Raw genomic sequence first — 27326 nt, 5'->3', positions numbered from 1 at the left:
TAGGTTACTAGAAACCATACCTTTAATAATCTCTATTTCATCTAAGGAAGCAAAAAAAAAAAAGTAGCATTAGAGTGATAATGACTCATTAGTGACTTGAAATTGGGATTCTGTTGCTTTGTTTTGTGTTGTGCTTATGTAGTGCTGTTCAGACAATAGAATACATCTCAGAAAATCAAAGGATGGTCAATGGTAGAAACAAAAAGAATCCCCAGGTATAAAGGAACCAAATGGACTTCACTAAATGAAAACCCCTAAGCATTTTGCATGAAGAATATGTAATCACCCCAGCGCCCCCCAGGACCACTCTCCTGAGGCTCACGAAGGGTTGGTTGTTCCACATGGAAGAAATGCATGAGAACAGTAAAGTGTATGCATATCACAAGAGGGACAGACTTTCTAGCCTGAGGTCTAGAGTGAAAAAATGTTAAGGTAAAAAGGCAGAAATGAATACCTGGGTGCTAATAAAAATGGACAGTTTGCCCATTGCTTCGGTGATGCCAAATGGATGAGCTAAGAAAACCTGCTGTGTTCTCTCATGAAGTCCCCGATCCTCATTAAAGAAAATGGGTATGAGCTAATCATCTCTAACAACTAAGTCTGCCATGTCCAAGCCATCTCCATCAGTTCCTTCTCCAGCTTTTATTTCTCATAACTCATTTCTAAACTGAAACTGTTATTCCTGAGGCTTCCTTGTTCTTTTATGGATAAAGAAAGAGCTGCAGTTGAGTCTTCACAAAAGTTGCCCGTAAATCCTTGAGTCATCCTTGTTTTGATTTTGTTTTGTGTTTTTCTATCCCTCTTGGTATGGATTGCATGAAATTTTCCATTTGCAAAAGGGTTTAATCAACAGTAAATGTTTTGAATCAGATTAAAAACACAAATACTTTAAGAGCTATATATTTATTCTGTCCTGCTAGATGCAGTCATTTTATCTTGTTTCTGGAGGGCAACGCAAAGCCATAGATGCTCTAATGAATTCCTTGCAACAGGCAGGTACACTGATGGTTAATAGTAATTAATGTTTATCTTAAAATATCCCGGGTTCTTCTGCAGAATTCTTCCCCTGCTCCTTGACACATCAAAAATGGGAAATCATCTATGAGACGGTTTTATTTGTCTCTGTTTTCGGACAGCACATTTACATACTCTCGAAGGCAATCAATACCAGCAAGCCCAGGACTTCCAAGAGTCCTTAATTATACACCTAAGAATGCATATGTATTCACATGTAATACTTGTGTTTCTTCAGTGTTTCCCCCACCTTTTTAGCTGACATGTGTTAAGAGTCTTTGAAAGCGAAGAGTAAAATAAAGAGAATAACAAGAAAATACACAATGTGTTGTTAAATGTGATGGCAAAATAATTTTTTTTTAAAAAAAGCTTCAGTCAGTATGATCAGTAAAAGGAAAAAAAAAAAAAGACAGCCGGCAAACTGTCTATCATGTGATGAAATTTGACAGTAGGGATTATGGCTTTGATGGACCAGAACAGCTAATAGAAGAAGCTGACATTTTTGAAACCCTGCTAATTAAGGGTTCCTTCCTTAATATTAAAATAAAGTCTTTGTCTGGGTTTTATGGTTGGAGAATCAGGTGTTTTCATTAATATATGCCAGTCAGTCTTAATAAGCTTGGAGGGCAGAGGAAGTTATTATTGAGTGACCTTCTACAAAATAAGCATGTTGCTAAGGGCTCTAACCCTGCCCCGTTCAGACTGATGAATCTCATTTCCAATGCAAAAGCTTCACAAGAAATCCAAGTATTCTCTGTGCAATCACAGAAAATAATCCTTGTGTTTCTTGTAATGTCCAGAATTGCCACTTACTACACTACTACTGTACAATGAATATTACAATACATATTATTTTTCTACCACAATTGTCTACATTTCTGAATTGCCCAGAATAGGAAAACTTATTGTGAAGACACTTGTATTGAAAAGTCAGCTCATTTTAATACTTTTCAAATAGTCATCTACTCTGTTCATGAATTATAATGCTCAGAATACATCTGACAATACTGGCTTTGAAAAGGAGATATGTCTATATTATTACATATTCATTTTCAAATAGATTTCAAACAGATTTTAAACCATTCATTGAAATTCATTGAAATGATAAATTCATAGTTGGATTTTGATTGACTCTTAATCCAATTTTACTTTTGATAAGTTTTCACCCCTCTCTTCCCACCCACTCCCAACCTTTCTCAACCAATGCATTTTTGCTCTTCTGTTGGCTTTTAAGGCGAAACTGAAGGGGTTTGGTAAAACTGGAAGGTTTTGATAACCAGATGTAAAGCTTGTCAAAATGAATTGGTAAATTTAATTAAATTCAGAAGGCACAACACTATAGGTGATTTTTCTGGCCAATTTCCAATGTATCAGTGCTCTCTTATGGAAGCAAGGTGTATGGTAGCTGGCTGTTGGTTCACAACCTAAACCAAAACTTTGAAAGAGTCTTTCAGTTACTCAGCCATGCCACCATATCCAGACGGCATGGAAATGCGCAGCTAGACAAGGTATTTGGTGTTGGGTTAGTAGATCACACAGGTTGAGGTTTTGTGGTTGCCCAGTTAAAAGGGCATTATTGAAATACTCTTCATCTTGAGCTCTTTCTGCCTGCCCTAGGAAGAAAAGTTGGTTAGCACCACTGGTAGCACCACTGTTGCTGGACTTGTGGTCAAGTAAAAAGACAACAACCCTACTGAGTTCTCTTGGGAGAAGGAAGAAGCTAGATTAAAAATTCCAAAATGTGGTTCCACATGAAATTTAAAGTAGTTTTTTCTAATTCTGTGAAGAAAGTCAATGGTAGCTTGATGGGGATAGCACTGAATCTATAAATTACCTTGGGCAGTATGGCCATTTTCACGATATTGATTCTTCCTATCCATGAGCATGGAATGTTCTTCCATTTGCTTGTGTCCTCTCTTATTTCCTTAAGCAGTGGTTTGTAGTTCTCCTTGAAGAGGTCTTTCGCATCCCTTGTAGATTGTATTCCTAGGTATTTTATTCTCTTTGTAGTAATTGTGAATGGGAGTTCACTCATGATTTAGGTCTCTGTTTGTCTATTATTGGTGTATAGGAATGCTTGTAGTTTTTGCACATTGATTTTGTATCCTGAGACTTTGCTGAAGTTGCTTATCAGCTTGAGGAGATTTGGAGCTGAGACAATGGGGTTTTCCTTTTTTTTTTTTTTTTTTTTTTCTGTTGCCCAGACTGGAGTGCAGTGGCACGATCTCAGCTCACTGCAACCTCCGCCTCCTGGGTTCACGCCATTCTCCTGCCTCAGCCTCCTGAGTGGGTTTTCTAAATAGACAATCATGTCATCTGCAAACAGACAATATGACTTGCTCTCTTCCTATTTGAATACCCTTTATTTTTTTTCTCTTGCCTGATTGCGCTGGCCAGAACTTCCAATACTATGTTGAATAGGAGAGAGGGCATCCTTGTCTTGTGCCAGTTTTCAAAGGGAATGCTTCCAGCTTTTGCCCATTCAGTGTGATATTGGCTGTGTGTTTGTCATAAATAGCTCTTATTATTTTGAGATACATTCCATCAATACCTAGTTCACTGAGCGTTTTTAGCATGAAGGGGTGTTGAATTTTATTGAAGGCCTTTATCTGTTGAGATAATCATGAGGTTTTTGTCATTGGTTCTGTTTATGTGATGGATTATGTTTATTGATTTGCGTATGTTGAACCAGCCTTGCATCCCACGGATGAAGCCAACTTGATCTTGGTGGATAAGCTTTTTGATGTGCTGCTGGATTCGGTTTGCCAGTATTTTATTGAGGATTTTAAAATCGATGTTCATCAGGGATATTGGCCTGAAATTTTCTTTTTTTGTTGTGTCTCTGCCAGGTTTTGGTATCAAGATGAGTTAGGGAGGAGTCTCTCTTTCCCTTGTTTGGAACAGTTTCAGAAGGAACGGTACGGGCTCGTCTTTGTACCTCTGGTAGAATTCAGCTATGAGTCCATCTGGTCCTGGGGTTTTTTTGGTTGGTAGGCCATTAATTACTGCCTCAATTTCAGAACTTGTTATTGGTCCATTCAGGGATTCTACTTCTTCCTGGTTTAGTCTTGGGAGGGTGTATGTGTCCAGGAATGTATCCATTTCTTCTAGATTTTCTATTTTATTTGCATACAGGTGTTTATAGTATTGTCTGATGGTAGTTTGTATTTCTGTGGGATCAGTGGTGATATCCCATTTACCATTTTTTATTGTGTCTATTTGATTCTTCTCTCTTTTCCTCTTTATCAGTCTGGCTAGTGGTCTATTTTGTTAATCTTTTCAAAAAAAAACAGCTCCTGGATTCATTGATTTTTTTGAAGGGGTTTTCGTGTCTCTATCCCAAAAAAGAGCCTTTATAGCCAAGACAATCCTAAGCAAAAAGAACAAAGCTGGAGACATCATGCCACCTGACTTCAAACTATACTACAATGCTACAGTAATCAAAACAGTGTGGTACTGGTACCAAAACAGATATACAGACCACTGGAACAGAACAGTGGCCTCAGAAATAACGCTGCATATCTACAACCATCTAATATTTGACAAACCTGACAAAAGCAAGCAATGGGGAAAGGATTCCCTATTTAACAAACAGTGTTGAGAAAACCGGCTAGCCATATGCAGAAAACTGAAACTGGACCCTTTCCTTACAGCTTATACAAAAATTAACTCGAGATGGATTAAAGACTTAAACGTAAGACCTAAAACCATAAAAACCCTAGACGAAAACTTAGGCAATACCATTCAGGACATAGGCATGGGCAAAGACTTCGTGACTAAAACACCAAAAGCAATGGCAACAAAAGCCAAAATTGACAGATGGGATCCAATTAAACTAAAGAGCTTCTGCACAGCAAAAGAAACTATCAGAGTGAATAGGCAATCTACAGAATGGGAGAAAATTTTTGCAATCTGTCCATCTGACAAAGGGCTAATATCCAGAATCTACAAGGAACTCAAACAAATTTATAAGAAAAAACCCCATCAAAAAGTAGGCAAAGGATATAAACAGACACTTCTCAAAAGAAGACACTTATGTGGCCAACAAACATATGAAAAAAGGCTCAACATCACTGACCATCAGAGAAATGCAAATCAAAACCACAATGAGATACCATCTCACACCAGTTAGAATGGCGATTATTAAAAAGTCAGGAAACAACAGATCCTAGCGAGGATGTGGAGATAGGAACGCTTTTACACTGTTGGTGGGAGTGTAAACTAGTTCACCCATTGTGGAAGACAGTGTGGCGATTCCTCAAGGATCTAGAACCAGAAATACCATTTGACCCAGCCATCCTGTTACTGGGTATATACCCAGAGGATCATAAATCATTCTACTATAAAGACACATGCACACATATGTTTACTGCAGCACTATTCACAATAGCAAAGACTTGGAACCATCCCAAATGCCCATCGATGATAGGCTGGATAAAGAAAATATGGCACATATACACCATGGAATACTATGCAGCCATAAAAAGGATGAGTTCATGTCCTTTGCAGGGACTGCATGTTCTCACTCATAAGTGGGAATTGAACAGTGAGAACACATGGACACAGGGAGGGGAACATCACACACCCGGGACTGCCAGGGGGTCGGGGGCTAGGGGAGGGATAGCATTAGGAGAAATACTTGATGTGTTGATGGGTGCAGCAAACCGCCATGGCACGTGTATACCTATACAACAAACCTGCATGTTCTGCACATGTATCCCAGAACTTAAAGTGTGATTAAAAAAAAAAACAAAAACAAAACATGATGACTTTGAACAGACCTTTTCCATAAAAGGTGATATTCAGTAATTGCATTGTTTGTAACTCAAAGGATAAATGCTTGAGGGAATTGAAACCCCATTCTCTGTGATATGCTCATTCCATATTGCATGCGTGTATCAAAACATCTCATGTACCCCATGAATATATGCATTTACTATGTAGCCACAAAAAATTTTTAAAATAATTTTAGAAGTTTTTTAAAAAGTTGACATTCAAACCCACTGCTTAAAAAGATTTACAAATAAATTCTTCTGAATTAAACCTCAGAAAAAATAATTCCAAAGTGTGGTTAACAGAGCAAATCCTGTCTCTAATTAATTAATTAATTAAAATTCCAAAATACACCATGGGTTTTGTGTTCACCTACTGGGAAAAAAAAAAATCATCCACCATAAACTGAGATCATTCCAGTGTGGCATATACAGGAACAAATGAGATAAAAAATCATGGGTCCAGGGCTTAAATGTGTAGGATAAGAAGTTAGCTCAAAGTGTGCCTATTATCTAGGCCTGTGTCTACAGTGAGACAATTGTCCTTGTGGTACCAACTTGAGAAGAAAAATGAGATATGACATTTCCTATAAATGATTACTTGAACCTGTTCTTTAGTATTTTAAAAGGAAGGGGAAAACGGTTAATGAACACTAGCATGGATCTATCTATCTCTTTAGGGCCTAAATCAATCACTTAGTGTTTAGTGAGCCTCTGCCTAATGCTTCCCCAACATCCTAGGCTTAATCTAAGAAGAGTGTAATACACCACCCCTGCTCTTATAAGCTCCAGTGCAGTTAAAACCCTCTTGTGTCCTGGATTGCTCCTATCTTTTCATCCAAGCCACCTGTCCTTTCTCTTTCTTTTCTCTGTGAGGAGTCAGAATGGGAGTTGCTGTCCCAGATACTTTTGGTTCACAACCACCTCTGGTGCAGACATACTAGTGCTACTCAAAGTGTGAATCGTGAACTAGCAGGTTCAGCATCACCCAGGAGCTTCCCAAAAATCAAAAATGCAGAATGTTGGCTCCTACCCCAGATCTCTGGAGCCAGAATCTCTGGGAGCCCATGCTGCATTTTAAGGAAATCCTAAAGGAGCTGGAGAAATTTGAGAGGCAGTGATCTACGGTAGTCTTGTCAAAAAGTATTCATCTACTACATTGTGTTGTCATATATTTTTCTCATATTATTTGACTTTGTATGTGTTTTTCTTATCTCTCCAAAGTGGACTGTAAGCTACTTGGGGGCAAGTGCTGAGTTTCTATGTTTCTTTTAATTAATTCCTAAAATCCCAAATGCAATGTGTTACAGGGAATAAATGATCGATAAATATATGATTGACTAATTAAATGTACTAGTTCAGTTCTTTTATTCCATAGACAGTTCTTTATTTCTGTTATCTTTTACTATCTTATACCTCTTCCCTTTCATGTCATTTTCATGTTCTACTCCAAGGATTCTTGCTTCTAGAGCATCACTGTTCAACAGAAACATATTGCAAACCCACATGGGTAATTTTAAATTTTCCTAGTAGCCGCATTTTAAAAAGTAAAAACAAGTGAGAAGAATTTTAATGATTAGCTATTTTTATTCAATTTCACATATCTAAAATATTATTTTAACATGCAATCAGTATAAAACATGACAGTTTGCATTCTTTATATTTTTGTACAAAGTATTTAAAACCTGGTGGTAATGTATACTTATAGCATATTACGAATCAGAGCAGCCACATTCCAAGCACTCAGTAGCAACACCTGACTCGTGCCTTCCATATTGGGCAGCATAGCTCTAGAAACTATTCCTGGATAAACAGCAAAGGTGCCTGAAACTCCTGAAATAAAGTGCCAGATTACATGTGTGTGATTACAGCGTTGTTCTGGTGAGACAAGACATAGAACCTATCAGGTTCTCAAAAGGGTTTGCTCCCTCACCACCACCATAGTCCTCTCAAAATACCCTAAGATATACAGGATTTTAGCCTCTGGAATGAGCCATTTCTTTTGACCCATTTTTTTCTACTTGCCAGTTCTATTTACATTCTCTATCCAAGACTAACTCAGTCTGTTATTAAACAGTTGTGAATTTAACTTATTCCTTTAAAATAGCACCTAGAGAGTGTTTAGGGTATTGACTTGCTTTCATAGAAGATAACCTCAAACCCTACCACAGTTAGTGGTTACAATAACCAAAATAAAATAGCAGTATATTAGGCCTTTTTCTTATGGTAATTCACAAGAAATAAATTATACACCACGGCCATGGTGCACACATGGTATTCGGGAGGGTCAGTAATTAATCATGGCATGAAGAATTTTATTCCTTCTTGTTCTCCTATTGGATTAACTCCCCAAATAATTTCTTAACATGGGCTAACCACCCATATTCTACAGTGGCTAAAATATTTTAGTATACTTTTTGTGGTTTTCCAACATTTTTTTTTTAATTTTAAGTAAGTTCTGGGGTACATGTACAGGATGTGCAGTTTACGTAGGTAAACGTGTGCCATGGTGGTTTACTGTACCTATGAACCCATTAGATAAGATTTTTAAAGACCCCTCGTGGTGACATGGAGAAGGAGAGCCAGTTGTTTCAAACACAGCTGCAATAGCATTGACATGATGCTCCAATCCGAACAAGATCCTCCTTTGGTTTTGCTTTCTCTTAAAGATTTCTTGAGGTCTACAAACAAATTATCTTTGTTAAATCTTTCTGGTTTTGCTATTGTTTTAACAAATTATCTTTGTTAAATCTTTCTGGTTTTGCTATTGTTTTTTCGCGCAACAGTATCACTCTTAAACATTGTGACTCAACTCCTGGTGAGAACCACTGTTGCTGATCTTCCACCATACAGTAGCCCCTTTGAAAACACTCAGGATCGACTAATTAATTGTATGATTTGTGCATTTTATTATTTATTATTATGTGGATGTGTAATTGTTATATGGGTGCATTAAGCATATCTAAGGTTTTAGTCATATAAACCACATTATTTCACTGTGACCAGAATAAAATTACTTTGTAGCTTTCATAATACAAATGGAAAAAATCATCCCCAGAATTATTATGGTTTTCCTAATCCAGTTACCTTTCTGGCGAGGTGGCGCATGCCTGTATTCCCAGCACTTTGGGAGGTTGAGGCAGGCCGATCACTTGAAGCCAGCAGTTTGAGACCAGCCTGGCCAACATGGCAAAACCCCGTCTCTACTAAAAATACAAAAAAATTAGCCAGGCACAGTGGCTCAATACCTGTAATCCCAACTACTCCAGAGGCTGAGACCGGAGGATCGCTTGAGCCCAGGAGGCGGAGGTTGCAGAGAGCTGAGATCATGCCACTGCACTCCAACCTGGGTGACAGGGCGAGACCCTGTCTCAAAATAAAATAAAATGGCTGTTTAGAATCAGGGAAATATTTAAATTTCAATCTTACAAGCATTTTCCACTCTTTCTTGTTCATGCAATCAAAGAAGGACAAAATTCACTATGAAAACAATAACAAAAATTGAGACGTATTGATACCGAAGTCCGGCTATGCATAACACTCATCTCAACATGTATCCAGCTTTAAATGACAAATACTGAAACATGTAAAATTTGAGGATAATGGATTAACTATGCCAATATCAAGTATTTTATGTTGATTGGTCTCCTTACCACCAAGGTAATGAAGAAGCTTTGAAAGTGACATCTTACTATTCATTTGATCTCCAGAAAAAAAGAAACCGACTTCAGTTACTTTTAAGATTGTTAATGTTTCTTTCTTGGCATTGTTTCACTTTTTACTACGATGTAACCTCTAACAGCATCCTTTTTCCTTCTCAGCACTGTGATAAATACTAAAAAGTTGTCCTTTTCTCCCCTACAGACACTTGAAAAATTCAAAACTATGGGAACCTTGTATAACAAGGTTTTAAAATTTCTTGGTTTAGTCACTTTCACAAATCCCTGGGCTCATTCCTGTGATGTAATATCCCCTCAGTATTAAGGCATTCTCTAGGTTCTTCTTTTAACTGATGTCTCTTAAGGAAAAGAAAAGGATATTGACACATGAATACTGTTCTAAAACCACTGCTTGCATAGTATGGTGTGATGGAGGTATACCTGATCTCAGATTACAAGACAAAATGAAATGCAGCGTATAATTTATCCTTCAACAACAAAAATGGGGGAGATCTTCAAAGAGTCTGTGGATCTGTTTTATACACACGCTATTTCTAGAAGTATTTAAACATGCTCACTTCCAAATAACTGGGCCCATGTCTCAATTAGTAGCTGCATTTTCTTCTTTATTTCCTCTTTGACTCTATTTCCCCGACAGTCTGCTTTTTTCTTTTTCTTCTCTGAGAACTAGGAGACCCACTGATCCCCTGGAATTATCTTCTGGCACATCTTCAAGTTCAGAACTGGTTATGCAGTATCTCTTGTTTTTGTTGTTGTTTGTTTGTTTTTTGGGGTTTTTTGTTTGCTTTTGTTTGTTTTTGAGACAGAGTCTCACTCTTGTCGCCCAGGCTGGAGTGCAATGGCGTGATCTCAGCTCACTGCAACCTCGGCCTCCCAGGCTCCAGCGATTCTCCTGCCTCAGCCTCCCATATGCAGTGTCTCTTTGGGTGCTGCGGTTGCAATTTTCAAGTCAGGCACTCCCGGGGTGATAGAAAAATGTACGTACAACAAAAAACGTACTTAATGGATTCCCATGGGAGCCAAAATGTTTATTTTTGAAGATAAAATAAACACATGATGTGGTATCTTTTAGCTAAAATTCTTCTAAGGGAAGCCTCTGTTAACATATCTGTAAAAAGAGAGTGGATTCGTGTTCTTATTTGATGACACAGGAAGGATTTTTCATTCTATCTCATCATTCTGATATAGAACCTTTCTTCTTGTTCTACTAATTTATACACGTATTTCTGTAACAGACCGAATGCTTTTATGCGTTTTTCTTCAGATAAGTCAGCAAATACATAGAATGAGACAGAGCAGTAAAGAACATCAAGTTTCTGTCAAAACAGTTCATAAATATTCAGCGGAGTTCTGCAATATGTAGGAAGTTATGAAGATGGCATTAAGATACCGGTAAATCCAAAGAAAACCTATGCTAATCAAGCTATCATATCTTATTATATTTTATTCTCACTTTATTATCCTTCAATAATATAAATGTGACCCCCCCCCCCAAAAAAAAAAACTACAAATCCTGACCTGCTGTGGTGAGATAGAACTTCCACCTGATCCTGGCTCAGGATTTTCTAACCAGGATGTCAGGGTCTCTTGCTAGATCTGAAGGCCTCACCTGGGAATTTAGTTTCCAAGCCACTTACCACAAACAGAGTCCTTTCTCAGGAATGACCTTTTATTCAGATATTGCTAGCACTCCCTAAGGGAGTGGGGCCTGGATGCAGAAGGACTCCTGCGAAAGAGATTAACTAAGAGCCCTTGTGGTAACCTCAATGCCCTCAAAGTATTTTTTAATATCAGCCTTACAAAAGGTTTATGACATTCTACCTTAAACAGTAGGTTTTAAATGACCCTTTCTATTGATAAAAATCAACTTTATATTGTTCCTAAGACTGAAATATTCTAAAAGAAAGACATATCTTGAAAATAGATGTATGGCCTTTCTTTATCTAAGCATTCTCTTAAGTTGTTCCAATATGGAGATAACTTACAAGATCACTGCCTACTCCTCATCTGCACCAAACCCCTTCAATCAAAGAAGCACTGAATTCAATGAGTTGCACTGTTAGCACATCACTGTAGTTAAAAAGTATTGCTCGCTCCAGGGGAGCAAGCAAAGGCTATTGACATGCTTGCTTGATGTATGAAAAGACAAATTAGCCCCCCCCCCACCCTATCTACCAGCAGGGTACAATGACCTGACATGGAAAAGTCAACTCAAACCACTGTACAATATATTTACATTTTTTTCCAGGAAACTTCAGAGTTACCAAATCAGCTGTGTCTAGTGTGCAGATTACATGCAAGCTAACAGAATGTGAAATAAATTTGACAAAGGCTGTGTGGTTTAGCTTGACTATAGGATATTCTGGATGGCACTAGTGACTATGGCTTGTCCTGGAGGAATCTATGGTAACATTGGGCAGGGAAAGGCAGGAAAAAAAGAGTTTAAACAAAATGCTGTTTCTGGATGTGATTATTTATTACTTGTTGCCTATCTATCTATCTGCTGCCCCTGATGCATTCTCAGCTGTTTTGTAATACACTAAGCAACGTGAGAGAGTAAGTTCTCTTCCAGAGTCATTCAGCTGGAGTAAAGTTAGACCAAGTGAGTCATTCAGCTGGAGTAAAGTTAGACCAAGTGGGTGAAGTTGGAAACAGTCATGCTTCCTTCTTCTTCTGCTACTAGAGAAACAATTCAAAGATCAATGGGTCTGTTATCTTGAGTTTCATAAACAGAACATGGATTTTTGAAGTTCTCACAGTTGCCTTAGAATGCAATTTGCACTAATCAGAAGAACACATTATTGGAGGGGGGAAAGCTCTACTTTTCCATTAGATCATAATTAAGGATTGAAGACAGGACCAATAATTAATATAAAATGAAATTTCTCTAAATTTCTACTATTGGTGATTTGAAGGGATAGTTAAGAAATATTAATTTTTATGGAACTATGTTACAGTTCAAATAATGAAGACAAAAGCGTGTTAACACTGGAAACTAACCAGTTAAACAGAGTTTTGCCGTAGATTGGAAACAAGTGGGTTATAAGACGGACACTATTCTCTTCAAGAGTTTCTTAAAACCTGTCCCTTCCCGGCATTTATACAATCCCATCCTCAGCTAAACTCAAGGCCTTACTGCAAATAAATAGATTATGATGCTATATTATAATACATTTTAAGGAATAAATAATGTTATTATTACAATGCCATTATACTAACATAAAAGAACCACCTTAAACTTTTCCAAATCAAGTACAAGTAAAAAATTTTTTTTCAGGCGCAAATATCCATTCTTTATTCATTCAACAAAATGTTTGTAATATACCTACTAAACATAATAGACTAGTCCTAGCTCTCAGCAGGCACATGTTTTGGAAGAGGTGGTAACAGAAGATTTAAAGGTACCTAATTAGCATTGGATTGGAGCTCTATTTATTTTTCCAACCTGAAGCTAACATGAAGTAATGTCTGTTCATCAAGCAAAAAATTCTCCGTCTTGCTGTCTGTAGTCTATTTTGAGGCACAGAATTTAGTAGCAGTAAACATGAGTTCTAGTCTGTCTCACCTGGTGAGTATCCATAAGAGAGAAAAAAAAAAATCAGACAAGGGTTTAGTGGGAAAAGTGGTGGACTGAGAATTAGACAGTTGGGCTTACAGCCCTGTTTCTACCACTAAACAGCTGGGTAAACTTGAACATGCATTTTAACTTCTCGGGACTGTAGGGCTTTTTCCCATTAAATAAGAAGGTATTAATAGATGGTTTTTAAGGTGTCTTCTGGCTCTAAAATTTAAAGGAAATGAAGTCAAAGCAGTATGAGAAATGTTGAAAGTGTTAGATACATGTAAGATGTGATGATAATGATGATGATGACTCAGGTGCATATATAAGTTGACCTTTGTCTAATCCTACCTCTGTTTTGGTTTAGTACACCTCCTTTAGTGCCTTCTTTTGGCCAAAGAGTTCAATGGCAAAGCATCTCCAGCTCCAGGGGATTGGCAGGCTGCCTGCCCTCAGCCTCCTCCCTTCATGGTGTTCAGTGTTCTTTCCTGAATAAAGCAAGGCTGAAGCACAGGGGAACTCAGAGGTCTCTGCTTTGCCTCTATGGCTGCCAGTGCTACTACCTGAGAGGTAATAGGGCTACTACCTGAGAGGTAATAGGTCAAGTGGGCTCTGAACCAAATTCTGTTTCCACCCTTGGCCTTTTCCAGTATTCAGGTTCTTTTGTAAACTGGACATGATCATACCAGTTCAAAAGATTGTTACGAGGATTAATCAAAGCAAAGCACAAAAATTAGTACTTTTTGCACATAGTAGATAACTGCCAGTATTGTTATTGTTAAGGCTGAAAGCATGTATCACCCCCTGGTGACTAAAATGATGTGCCAAAGTGGGACACAAAATTACACAATAATATACATTTCTTCATGTCATTCATCCTGATCCACCAAACAGCAACAACAACAAGACATGTTTGTGGTGATTATTTCTCACAAAGTGATTTCTTCTGCATAGTTTCACTAGATTTTCAAAATTAGGCTGAGAGGCAGGTAGACCAAGTCTTGTCTTCTTCCCAGCTCTCAGGGCCACAGCCTGGCACCATTCCCAAGGAACACAACTCCAGGGGAGCATCCATGTGGAATACAATGTGAATGGTTCTCCTAGGGCCCTGCAGAGCAGCAATGCTGCCACTTTTAGAAGAGGAAACTGAAGCCCAGGGAGGTTAAATTAATTGTCCAAGGTCACACAACTGAGGAGGAAGATTCTGGTCTTGAAGTCAGGTTATGAGTCCAAGTAGTGGGGCATTCCTCCACACTGTGCGGCCTTAACTACAGTATACATATAAAGACTATGATAGTGTCAAACTCTCAGTGCCCACCTTGCCCTCATTATTAAGCTTTGAGGTATGTTGGTGGGAAATCCCATGAGGCCACAGGGAGAAAAAGTCCTCACCATGCCCTAGTGCTCTGTGGCACATCAAGACTCAGTCTTGCCCTAGATGTGCCATGCTCCAGACATTATTGTATAGGAAGGAAGTATCTGCACATCCAAGCAAATCAGGATGTGGAGAGAGTGGCCTATTTCTGCTCTCTGTAAGACTGGCTTACATGAATATTCAATAACCAGCTCCCCTAAAAAAATCTATTTTATTATCTGCCATTTGTGTTGTCATCCTATCACAATCTATGGTCCATGCCAAAAGGCACATTGAAGTATTAAAGGAAAAAATTAGTTTGAGAAAAGTGACAGAAATATTTATGAAAGTGCTACAATTGGACTCCATGCAAAACGAGAGTGACTTCCTCATATTCACTAATCTCCAAACAAAATAACCATCATCAAGAAATATTAAAACACACATTTTATTAGTTTCATTTAATTTCTTAATTGCTCAAAGTCAGTTTACCCATTTATTACTGTGTGAAGTGCTTAGAGGCAAGGCGCACATTAAAGGGATTATTTCCATGTAATCCCCCCCTCCCAGAGGGTAAGAGCTGATCTCTGTGAATCCCGATTTACGCTCTGTAACAATACCAAATGGAGGAAATGGGGATTGTAAAATGATATAGTCAGTGGTTGGGTGATACAGGAGGAGAGTGCAATTTAATAGCAAGAGAAAAATACCTAATTTTCCGTAAAAGTTATGCGAGCCTTTTTCAGGAATAGCTATTAACCAAACTGAATTTAGCCTCCTGTTTTTCTGACTATACCTATGTTAACTGATAGATGTTAATCAAATGGAGTCTGGGAGTAGATGTGATCATATTACCGGGACTTGGAGTTCTGGGGACAAGAAGTGCTCTGAGTATTACAGTCTCTGTGACAGTTTTTCCACCGCCAGTCTTCCCTCTTGACATGAAAGGGTGCAGGCACGCAGGTGGAATCTGGAGGGATGCTGGAAATTATCCTGGAAAGGAAAGTGAGGTAGGCAGGGGTTCTAGGTAAATATCCACCAAGAAACTTGTGACAGTCTGAAGCTCTAGCAGCTTCCATGGTACGTCATAGCTGGCCTGAAACCATTGCACTCCGGAGGACCGGGAAACCCATTAGTGACCTGGGAAAGAGCTTTTGCTTGTCCTGTTGCTGACTTATCTCTCCCTGTTGTACGTACATGTAATGTAGAGCATTACCACTATTCTTAGGAGATAAAATTTAGAGCATTAGAGGAGTACAGAGGTAAGGCCAGTCCTTACCAGCAACTTCTGCCCCTTCAGACGGCGCACAACTCAGACGCAGGGGTCATGCCTGACAGCATTAAAATAGTCAGTGCCTCTATTTCAGGCTGAAACAGTTCTGATATTTGATATTCATTCTCTGCCTTTAGAGTTACAGAGTTAGCCTGATTCAAAGAGTATACAAAATAAAAGATTTTTTAAAAAGCCTTCAAGGCGATTTGTACTATGTATCCTATTAGATTAGATTGAAGGCAAAACAAGCTGATTGCAGCAGAAAAAAAATATGGCTGCTTCAGACCCCAGCTGACCTCTTTTATATGGAAAATCCCTCATACGATTACAGAGCTAATGAGTAATTTTTAATGAAAACATTATGCCTTTGCATATATTTGTAAGCAGCCCTTCTTACATTTAAATTTACATGGAAATCAGATGATATGTATAAGAACACATCTTGGAAATCTGTGTATTTTAAGGAAAACACTCGACTGCTATCTCTGGCTGTTTCTATAGCTGTTCCTATCCAAAACCCAAACTTCTCAATAAGAAAACTGTAGAATTCAGTCAATCATCTGGTTGACACCAAACACGCAAGTATTTGATGATGCGTGGATAAAACAGCTGAATACAAGGCAGACTCGTCCACATTTCACAGAATGTTTGGCTTTATGCAAACAACAGTGTGTGAGGAAAAAAAAAAAAACCTGAGCTTAACAATTGCTAAATAAATACATGTGAAAAAATCTTTCTTTTTCACCTCAAGAATTCTTAAGTATTTGAAGATGAAGACAGAACCAGGATTGTTTCTGGGACCTGAATGTATTTTCTTTTCTACTCAGAATCTGAATCACTGTGTTGAATTTGAAAATGGAGAAGCCTATATAATGTCTTTCCTTCCCACCCTTTCTCTCGCCCTCTAGGTGGAGCTGACAGGCAGCAGTGTCTTTGACTATGTCCACCCCGGAGATCACGTGGAGATGGCTGAGCAGCTGGGCATGAAGCTCCCCCCTGGGCGGGGTCTCCTGTCACAGGGCACTGCTGAGGACGGAGCCAGCTCAGCATCTTCCTCCTCTCAGTCGGAGACCCCCGAGCCAGGTGGGAATTGCAAACCCGATGTGTGGGTTGGTGGGCAGGACCTTTGCCAAATGAGTGTGCTCAAGTTACCCATGTGAAGAGACTATAAATAGGTCTAAGGGTATTTAACAATTCCATGCAGCTTCCAGTCCCATGCAGTAATTAAATAAGGAAGAGATTTGAAAATAAGGAGACATTTTAATAAGTATAATCCAGAGATCTAATTTCAGTTGAACAATACATGTAGAAGGTACTAGTTCTTTTAGTTTCTCTTTCAAATTACTAGAGGGAAAAGCTTCCGATTTGGAATACCCTCTTCATTTTATTGTTACCATGGCTAAATGTAATGCGTTTATTTATTATTCAGCAAAATCTATGGCAGAGGCATTCCAAATAGTAGCTTGTGGAGAATTAAAAGTATCAGGGACTTGTAGAAATCTTGATTTCTTTACTTTTTTAAAGCATCAGAAGGTACTTGAAAGATGTGAACAGATAAATTAAGGCTAAAAAGAAAACAGAAATGGCTACATTTTAAACTGCCTTTCTACCCTCAGTATTTAATTAGATCAATTGTATAGAGGAATGAACAGAGGTGACATTCCTCATTGGGATTCCTTCCAGGACTCTTATAGACTTTGCATTCAGAATGTTCCCATTTTCATTGTGTTGTACTGATGATAATTTAAGTATTAGGGGAAAATCCATTTATAAATTAAACAAAATGACTTGATATCCATCAGTCCCCTAGTTCATCAAGCTGTTCAAACACGGGGAAGATTGGCTGGTCGGCCTGGGTCTTCCGAGAGCGCTGGTAATTAGATCTGCGAAGGATTTATTCTTTGCTGATTGGGGCTTTAAATTAATTGAAGTTCCACATTTGTGGTTTTGTCCTTTTTGTACTTTTTTAGAGGAGATATTTCATATTCTTGTGTGGTGGAGTGCTTGGCCAAGCAGCAGTGGTTTAAATGTTAATTTTTCTCATGAGAAGTTTAAGATTTTTTAATGAATCAAGGCCTGATTTGAAGTGCAAAGTTGTATTTGCTTACTTGGAAAATTATTTTTTCACTCTTCAAAGATGCTTGTACTTTACTTGATCTGTTGTTTTAAAATAGATTCGTAATACAAAAGCATTTTATTAGCAAGAAAAATAGAAAAACCTATGTTAAGATTAACATTAAAATAACTCAACATACTTCGAACACAATAATTTGGCCTGCCTAGAAGTAATCACGATATGTTTTCTCACACAGAAGGAAAAAAAAAAAAAAACCACATTTGACTCTTGGAAGTATTTTAAGAACCAATCCATTTTCCTCACTGAAGTTAACTGCAGTTTCTAGGGCATTCATTATTCTTAGCATTGGTGATCATCCTTCTCCAGTGAGCCCCACACATGAGAAAAGAGAATATTTAAGATTATTCTTTACCTTTTAAAAATGAAAATACTTTTGTTCAGGTGGGCAAGTGATATATTCTTATACCATAGCTCACTGACTTTCCTGAGCAGCTATGTCAGTGAGATAACTGGAACTGTTTTTTAGTCAATAGAATGTTCATATCTGGGCATATTTGAGAAAGAGCACATGCAAACGGTTTTCTACTCTTTCATCCTGATGTTGGAGAACCTCTTCCTCATGACTCAAACACGCAGCATGAAAGAATTTAAGTTTCTGACTCAAACACGCAGCATGAAAGAATTTAAGTTTCTGACTCAAACACGCAGCATGAAAGAATTTAAGTTTCTAAGCCTTTGTATGAGGGAAGGTCTTAGAAAAGTTTGTTTCCTTGAATCACAAATGCTCAAGTTTGAAAGGATCTTCATGATCCTTTTATCCAACCTCCAACATACACAGCCAAATCTCTACAGCAAAACCAGCAGGCAGCCTTTCCAGTCTCTGCTAGATTCTGCCCTGATAGGAAGCTCATGAACTTGCAAGGCTGCCCACTCCCTTGTTGAGTAGTTCTCGTAGATAGTTACGCCTGATATGGAGCCCAAATCTGCTTCGCTGCAACTTCCCACTGATCCAAGGTCTGCCCTCTGGGACATTTCTGATTTACTCCTTCTTCCCTAGCCTAGCTTCTCACACATGTGAAGTCAATTACATCAGATCCTCCTTTCCTCCTGTCATCCTTCTCCTTTCCAGGTCAAACAGTGCTAATTCACAACCCTTATTCAATGGCGTGTTCCTAAAAGCCTCACCATCCTAGTCATCCTGCCCTGGCTGTGCTTCAGTTTGCAGAGAACCCTCTAAAAATACGGTGAAGAGAAGAATAGCACAGCCCTCTAGATATATTCTGATTAGTGCAAAGCAGAGGAACTGTCACCTTTCTCAGGATAGGCTACTATACTTCTCTTAATGCAGCCTAAGGTTAAATTTGGTCTTCTTGGAAGCTAGATCATCCTGTCAATTCATACTGAGTTTGATGTCTCCCCAAATACATGTTGACAGTGAGACTTTGGGAGAAAAAAAAAAAATCCACAGCCTATAAACCAGTTATGCTAGAGTATCCTAGGCTAGAGTCTAAATACAACAGCAAGCCCAAATAAATATGTCAATATAAGAACTCTCATAAATCCCATGCCTTCTATGAAGCCCTAGCACGCATAAAATAACCCTAGGTACACTAGTAGAACACAGTTCTTACAGATTATTACTTCTAGACTGTAGGAGAATATATATCTCCTTCAACTGTTAACTCTCTCCTTTAAAGGTACTCTATCATTTAACATTGAAGTGTGATTGAAAGATACTATAAATTTACTTAGGTTTCCTTCCCCTGCCTTCACCAGCCTTCCTTTAGCCATCCTTGCTAGTGAGATTGAAAACTCTGCCTTCCACATCACTTAACTTGGGCTCATTAGCTACACTCGCATAAGAAGAGGCCCTCTTCCTTGATGGTGAATGTGACTCTCACCAGTAGAGAACGTTAAGCTACCTTAACCTTCAAAGTCTGCAGTGTTGGTTATTTTCTATCTTTGGCTTAAAAAAGCAATTAGATTGACTGCTCAAATACTGAAAAGCAGTGTAGGGTGCTACCTTGAATGAAGAATGAAATATCTTCACTAATGCAGATGATGGCTCCAAGGGAATTACTTAAAAAGTTCATGTCAGGCACTACATCACAAAGCTGCTTATGTTTCTTAAAAGCTGAAAGAATTTTAACAAGATTTCCTAATTCTTAATAACATGAAGGAACATTTTTGAAGACTGTTGTTCATTGCATCATAATCTCTTAAACTCTGATAAAACACAGATTCTTTTTTCAATAGTGGTGTAATTTAGTTGGGAAAGGGATATTGATATATGGTTGTTATGAAAATGAAAGGACTAGTAGGTATGGAATTTTTCAGAAGCCCTGATGTGTTCAGTGTAGCATTACTAAATGACTGAAATCTAAATAACATTTGGCATTATAATAAAAGGAAATAAGTGACTAAGCCAGCCTAAGAGGCAGTGATACTATGCCACAATAGGAATTCTGTCTCTTTGAACTGCCAGCCCTGAGATTGTCTTGTCCTGACTCCGCCTCAGGATAATGGAGGAGAAAAAAAGATCCATTGATTGTACAGCAAACCCAAATAAATATTTTATATGTATGCACATTTTTTAACAGTTTAGTCAATGTATTATCTCAGAGAAATCTTAAGTCAGGCAAAAGATAAATGAGTGGCCTTGTTTAAAATGTTATAAAGTCCGAGAGTGCCTATTTAGGGGTTGATTGGAACATTTTGGAAGAGACTGCCCTTTGCTGTCCTGCAGGCTCCCGCAGTATGAGGAGCACAGAACCTCTGACCAATGGCATTTGGAGGGTTTTCTTTTTGCAGATCTACTTGTGCCTTTTCATTATTACTCTTAATGATTCTGCCATCTTGGGATTATGAGTACTATCCTCATCTTTTTCTTAAATTTCAGTGCCATGCCTTTTAAATGCTTAGTAAACACAAAAGCAGCTCTCAAGAAATCCTGGAGGAACTTTAAAACTCTTCCTATGTTGAAGGCAAATAGTAATATTCTCTATATTAGGCTGTAAAAGTGTTGTGTTTTACTCCTTCTTCCTTCTTAGTAAACAGCTTTATTTTTTCCAATTATAAAATTAATTCAGGCCCATTGTGAAAAATTCAGAGAATTCATGGAAAAAGGAGTAAAGACCACCACCATCCCACTATCTAGAAATAACCATTATTCATATTATTCATATATTATTCATATACATGCACTACGTACCCTCCTAGATTTAGTTTCTGTTCCTATGTAGGATTCATATTATTCATATATATGCACTACGTACCCTCCTAGATTTAGTTTCTGTTCCTATGTAGGATTCATATTATTCATATATATGCACTACGTACCCTCCTAGATTTAGTTTCTGTTCCTATGTAGGATTCATATTATTCATATATATGCACTACGTACCCTCCTAGATTTAGTTTCTGTTCCTGTGTATGTAGGTATGTATGATAAGATTGTAATGTATATACTTCTGGTAACTAGCTTTTTCATTTTCATGTTTCTCTAAGATAAAATTCCCTTTCTATCTCCAGTGGTTTGCTTCCCACCAGCAAGTGATCAGTTTCTTCTGTAGGACCCCTGTCAGGAAGAACATGCCTGGATCCTGCTTCAGAGAGAACTCAGCCAGGGCAAGGGGCTCTTGTGGCTTTTTGGGTGGGTGTGAGTTCACAGAGGGGAAAATCAATACTGTACCAGGATTTAGACAATTTAGCAAAATGCATGAGGCAGTACTTTGGATGATGAATCACTACAGCTGCATGGCTAACCCATTGGTTGTGTAAAATATGGGTTATCATGTTTTGTCTAAATTTTCAGGCAAAATCTAGCCTGTTTTGTGGCATTAGGATCATCATTATAGTAGTATGATTTTTATGCTGTTATACCTACGCTATGTCCCGAATGCTTTTAAGGCCAGCAAAATGGAAACAGTAGAGTACTTGCCTGAATGGAAATAAACTTCAGTTTCAACTTATGCCTCTGTGCTATGGTAAATTGCTAACTACTCCTAATTCTACAGAAACAGGAGCTCAATTCCTCTGACATCATTAGATGATTTTCACAGTAAGCAGTATAATTAGACGAACAAATGTCTAGGAATAACCATAAAGAACGTAAAAATTTATCTGAGGATCGGATCAATATTTTGTGTAAAAAACTGCTTGGGTATGACATATACTTGTACTTCTATGGGTGAATTATTTACCATCTGGTATATTGTTGTGAAGGGATTTTTTTTGTATTGGGTCAAGATTTCTATCAATGAACTGAATTTAGAAGTTAGGCAAGGGAAACCATCTTACTAACCCCCCATCCAACCCCAGTCCCCAGACAATGTGACTGTATCTACAGCACTTTCTGCTGTACTGCAAATGTCAAACAGAAGGTGTAATGGATTTAATATTAGCGCTGGCCAAGGTGTTGAGGGAGCTGTTAATAATGTCACTCCAGTTATTGATCTGAAGCCTTTAAAAATCAGGGAAAAGTGAGAGATCCCCTACTGGGGAAAGGCATACAGTGACTGATTTTTATTGCCAATATATCTACATATAGAGTAGCAACTTTCTGGAATTAGGTTATCACCATTAATCCCATTAATAACTGAGATTTTTGGAGTCATTTTATGGTGAGATAATATCATGGAGACTGCTCAGCATGCTAATACTAAAAGATTGGACCAAGTTCTTTTATACATAAATAGGGCTCAAAATTCACATGGTGAGTACAGCATTCATACAAAGTGTCAAATGACAGAAAGTTCATTCACACTAGATTTATACTTAATGACAGAGTTAGAGCTATTGGAAGGGTAAGTGACAAAGAGTGTAGTCAGTAGGATGAGTAGTATGCTACTTTTGCCCTTCCAAAATTCTGAATACAAACAAACAGTGTAGTGACTAACTTAACATAGAAATGGAATTTGTTTGGACCATTACTGTACCTTTTCAGGAAACTGCTAATCCTTCAATCTGAATGGCAGTTTGTATGCAATGAAATTCCTGCTTTCCATAGTCCCCAACTAATAAATGAAATTAAAATGTATAATTTATGATGAATGTTTATCAAACTGTAAACACACATTTAATTTCTTTCCATATTCATATACTATAGGCAAAGATAAATCCATCAGATAAACTACCATAGTGATCTCTGATGGATTGATTTAAAATGCATTCCTACTGGGGCTGTAGCAATGATCGGGACAAGTTCACGAGTCCCCCAAATCGGTCTGACTTCTGTTAATATCCAGCTGTGCCTGTATGCGGCAAATCTAGCAGTCAGAAAGCAGCCTCACTACTAATCCTTTTGTGTAACCCAAAGAGATCATCATTTAGGCATAAACACAGCTTTTATCCAAAATTATCTGTGTTTCTTAACTATGTCATCATTAAGAACTTACCTTCTTGCCAATCCTGAAATGAAGATGATGGGTGCACTCCAAAAGCAAGCCAGTGCTCTTACAAGGACTACCTTGCCAAACCTAGAATGATTCTTTTGCCTCAAAAAAGCTACCTTGATGCAGTACCATTTTTTCATGAGCGAAGTAGGCTATTTTTAAATGTCACCTTTATCCCCAGCTAAGCTAAACAAGATCCCCTGGAACTGCCACAGAAGGGAAAAATGTTCTCCATTGCTTTTTTCTGGTATGCAAGGCCTAGGCATACTTATCACCTTAATTTGTGTGTGTTCACACTTCACACTTTGGTGTGCTTGTGTGTAAAATGAGAACATTTGCAAAGCAAACTGTACTTTTAGAATCTTGCCTGAGGGAGCTAAAGTAAAATCTCTCCTTCCCACTAGGCTCTCCTGGCCCAATAGCTGAGCTCCACCCTTCCAGGCCAGCTCCCAGAAGGCACAGCTGCAACCCCAGGAATCCTTTGGGACCTAATTCCTTGACCCACACGTTGATGATGCAACTAGCTACAGAAGGGCGGCCTCCCTTTTGTTCCCAGAGAAGATGTTGGATCTTGGCACGGTTCTGCATGCCATTCTGAAACTAACTTTCTCTTTCAAAATTTAAATCACAGTGGTTACAACTCAGAAAAAAAATACAGCTTTTATATAAATTAATACAGTGATACTTGCAGGGTAGCAAATGTTTTGTTCAATAATAGAAGCACAGGCCTCTTATCAAAATATACAGTAGGTTCTCTCAGTTTATATGCAGCATTCTTTTTCCAAATCTTCTATTGAAGGTTTAGGAAATCAATTTTTTAAACCCATTATTTTTAACAGTTTTTTCATATAGCTTTCTAGGTCATAATTTTGACTTCTCTTTGCCGATAGTGATAGGGATGTATTTTGCAAGTTTCTACAATGAAACCCAAGACAAGCTGTTAATTACGACCTGTTTTTCCTCATTTCAAAAAAAAAAAAAGGTGGCCGTCTTTGTCATTGGATAATTAAAAATTATAAATTCTATGTCTATAGCTCTTGCCTTGAACAAAGTACAAGTTATTTGCTTTTAATACATACCACTGCACAGAAATTTCATCCCTGTCCAAATTATATCATTCTGAATTCTTCATCTGCACTAAACAGCAGACTTATGAAGGATCAGTTACCTAGCATTGACTGAGCTTTACAGGGTGCACAGATCAGAAGAGGCAGAACTGGCTGGAAACCATTTCCACCCCTAGTGAGCAATTTACTCATGATTGCTTGGGGAAAATACTGGAAATATTGCTTCTGTGTGAAGTTTGCAACTTCCAGTTGTCAGCTCTCTGCCAACAGTTATTCCCAAGTATAGCTTTAGCAACAACGCTTACCCAGGCCACTGTGATAATGGTTGGCATTCATATCCTCTTGGTGTATGCAGAGCACAGAAACCACTAATTACAGGAGTAAATTCACACCACATCCCTCTGAGGCAGGTCAGTGTGTTATCCTTGTCTTACAGCTGGAGGAAAAAGTGATGGAAATTCTAAGTGGCTCACCCCAAGCTTCCCAGGTTAGTTTTGTGGCCAAGATTAGAGGAAAGGGTACAATATTAGGGTTGCAGCAGATGGGAAGCCTAGGAACTAGATGGAAAAAGAAGATAGGTCCCTGGTAGGAATTGAACCAGAGGAATTTTCTCCAAGGGGATTCTGAAGTTCAGAGAGAAACGTAACTATCCTCTTATGCACGTATTTCATTGTGCTGTGGGTTTTTTTTTTAACATAGTCTCTTACTTAGAACTAAAATAATCTAATCTATCTAATCCTTTTCTTTGCTCTCATTATTTCTTTTTATTTTTTTGAGATGGAGTCTCGCTGTGTCGCCCAGGCTGGAGTGCAGTGGCACAATCTCGGCTCACTACAACCTCCACCTCTCGGGCTCAAGTGATTCTCCTGCCTCAGCCTTCCAAGTAGCTGGGACTATAGGTGCACACCACCACACCTAGATAATTAGAGATGGGGTTTCACCGTGTTGGCCAGGCTGGTCTTGAACTCCTGACCTCAGGTGATCTGCCCGCCTCGGCCTCCCAAAGTGCTAGGATTATAGGCATAAGCCGCCACACCCAGCCTCTTTGCTCTCATTCTTGCATTTAAACTCATACCGCAGTGATCAGTAAGTAGCATCTGAATACATTATAGGCACAGTTCAACCCTAAGTCACTTGGTCTGCATCAGCCATATGCCTCCCCAGCCAGGATCACAGCCAACATCACCCGTGTACACTTGGACTCTGCTCTGTGTCAGCCAACACTGGGCCGGATTTCGTGCAGTTTCTCCAGGCTCTTCCTTTCAGAGCCAGTCTTCCAAGGCAGGTGTGAGATGAAAAGAGCAGACAGAGCAAAGCAATGGTGTTCATCAGGAGGTGGACGTGTCCCACCGGAGGGATCTGCTCATGAAACACAATCATGGTTTCTTGGGACCCATGGGAAACACTGCCCATCTTCTATTAGTAGAAGAATTAGCTTGAGGGAAGAACTTGTATCTTTTCTCTAGTTGTTATTAACTAGAATGAATTTTCATTCACGATTCAGACCCACTTGCTAACGGGGATTGTGTAGATTATTCAACAGCCATTGATTGAATGTCCACGACGTGTCAGACATACAAAACACCAAGGAAATAATGACGAAGCTCCCCACCTCCCAGGAGCTGACCATCACGTGAGGGAGACAGATGAGTAACACAATGCAGGAGCGTGGTAATGAGGATCAGGACACTATGGTGCGTAAGTAGGATAGCATCATAGCACACACCGCCGCTGCTAGCAGTCTTGGCAGAGCTATCTCAGGCTTAAAACTTCAACCCTAAAATTAGTAGCCCAGAAATATTGCTTATTTAGGAACACATTCCTTTGACATGCCCAAACATATCAAGACCATGATTATCAGGGACTGATGGACGTTATCAAGGGTTTGTTTTTGTTCATTTGTTTAATTAGCCTAAAAATTGCCTAACACTGCTCCTGCTGCATGATAGGTTCACAGAAATACTAGTCCCTCTGCCTGTTGCTTTTTCTGGCTCTGTAGGAGTGTCCTGAGTGAGAGGTACCCCAAACAGCCTCCCTTCCATTTATACAGGGCAGATTTCACTAACTGAAATTCAGGAAATTCTAACTTTGGAAAATGGTACTGATGCTTTTAGCTTTGTCTACTCAAAGTATAACTTGTTGCAAATATTCTGATAACATTAATGATATATTAATAGCTTTCATTATCTTTTCTTCTATGTTCCAGCTACAGGAGTGGGCATTTATGAGTAATTTATTTTTCAAAATGACCCTACACCAAGGTTAGAGATGGTGAAGAACTTGCCCCCACACCAGAGCAGACACTGGACCCAGGGTTTGAACTCAGGCCATGTTTTTATTGTAAGCGCTTTGCTATGTGCTTATAGAGAACAGGAGAGGTAGATGTGACACCTTCCATTAGAAAACAGATTATTATCATAGACGATTTATACCTAGTCGACAACTAGAGAAGGAAGGAGGAGATAGTGCTGCTATCCTCAATTGTGGCATAAATATGGTAAAGAAATCAGTGAGCAGCTCAATGATTGCAGGCTGGTCTTGATGAGGAGGGATGACCTACATGGCCTGCATGAAAACCAACCTAAGAGCAAAAAGGTAGAGGTGATCTCCCAGGAGACTCATCCCAGTAGCACAGTGGGAGTGAGCATGCTGCATTTGGGAGGCAGGAAGGAGCCCTGTCTTCCTCACTGAGGCAAAGGTGCGTGCTTGTCCAGAATGGGCCCAGATCAGGGAGGAGCTGGGGTGCCAGGGTAAAGAATCTAAGATCCGTGTGCTAAGTTCTGAGTATGACTCATTGAAGAGAGCAGTGACCTAATGAAAACATTATTTTATTACTTATAAATACAAAAAAGTTTAGAAGGAACCTTCCTTGAGGATCATATTTTATGAGTACCCAAGAATTCCTGAATCCGTTAGGCAATGCAATTGCCATTACTCACTGACTACTCACCACGTGTCAGGCACTTTGCTAAACCCATTATATGCGTCACCTCATTTATTTCTCACAAAACACCATTGAAGATGTTATTATTTTTCCCATTTTACAGATGAGAGGCCTAAGAAAAGAACAGTTTTTTAAAATTGTAGAAGTCATACAGATAGTAGGTAGAGAGTCTAGAATTTGAACCCAAGCAGGC

The 27326-nt window shown here is 38.7% G+C and overlaps 1 protein-coding gene and 1 long non-coding RNA gene across 12 annotated transcripts in view; one reads left to right on the top strand and one right to left on the bottom strand.

Moving 5' to 3' along the window:
• Positions 1-27326, top strand: part of NPAS3 (neuronal PAS domain protein 3) — an 867326-nt gene that overhangs the window by 723896 nt on the left and 116104 nt on the right. For all 11 annotated transcript variants that reach the window (XM_055361312.2, XM_055361314.2, XM_063697703.1 and 8 more), the window contains one exon: positions 16561-16735. In XM_055361312.2, coding sequence (XP_055217287.2) covers positions 16561-16735 — 175 coding nt within the window. The remainder of the gene's footprint in view (positions 1-16560; positions 16736-27326) is intronic.
• LOC129526621 (uncharacterized) overlaps positions 1-27326 on the bottom strand; it is a 148679-nt gene that overhangs the window by 20822 nt on the left and 100531 nt on the right. The window lies entirely within an intron of this gene.

Source organism: Gorilla gorilla, chromosome 15 (genome assembly GCF_029281585.2).
Source record: "Gorilla gorilla gorilla isolate KB3781 chromosome 15, NHGRI_mGorGor1-v2.1_pri, whole genome shotgun sequence".
Classification (NCBI taxonomy): Eukaryota; Metazoa; Chordata; class Mammalia; order Primates; family Hominidae; genus Gorilla; species Gorilla gorilla.
Note: the sequence above shows the minus strand (reverse complement) of the source record. Positions and strands in the feature narration are given on the sequence as shown.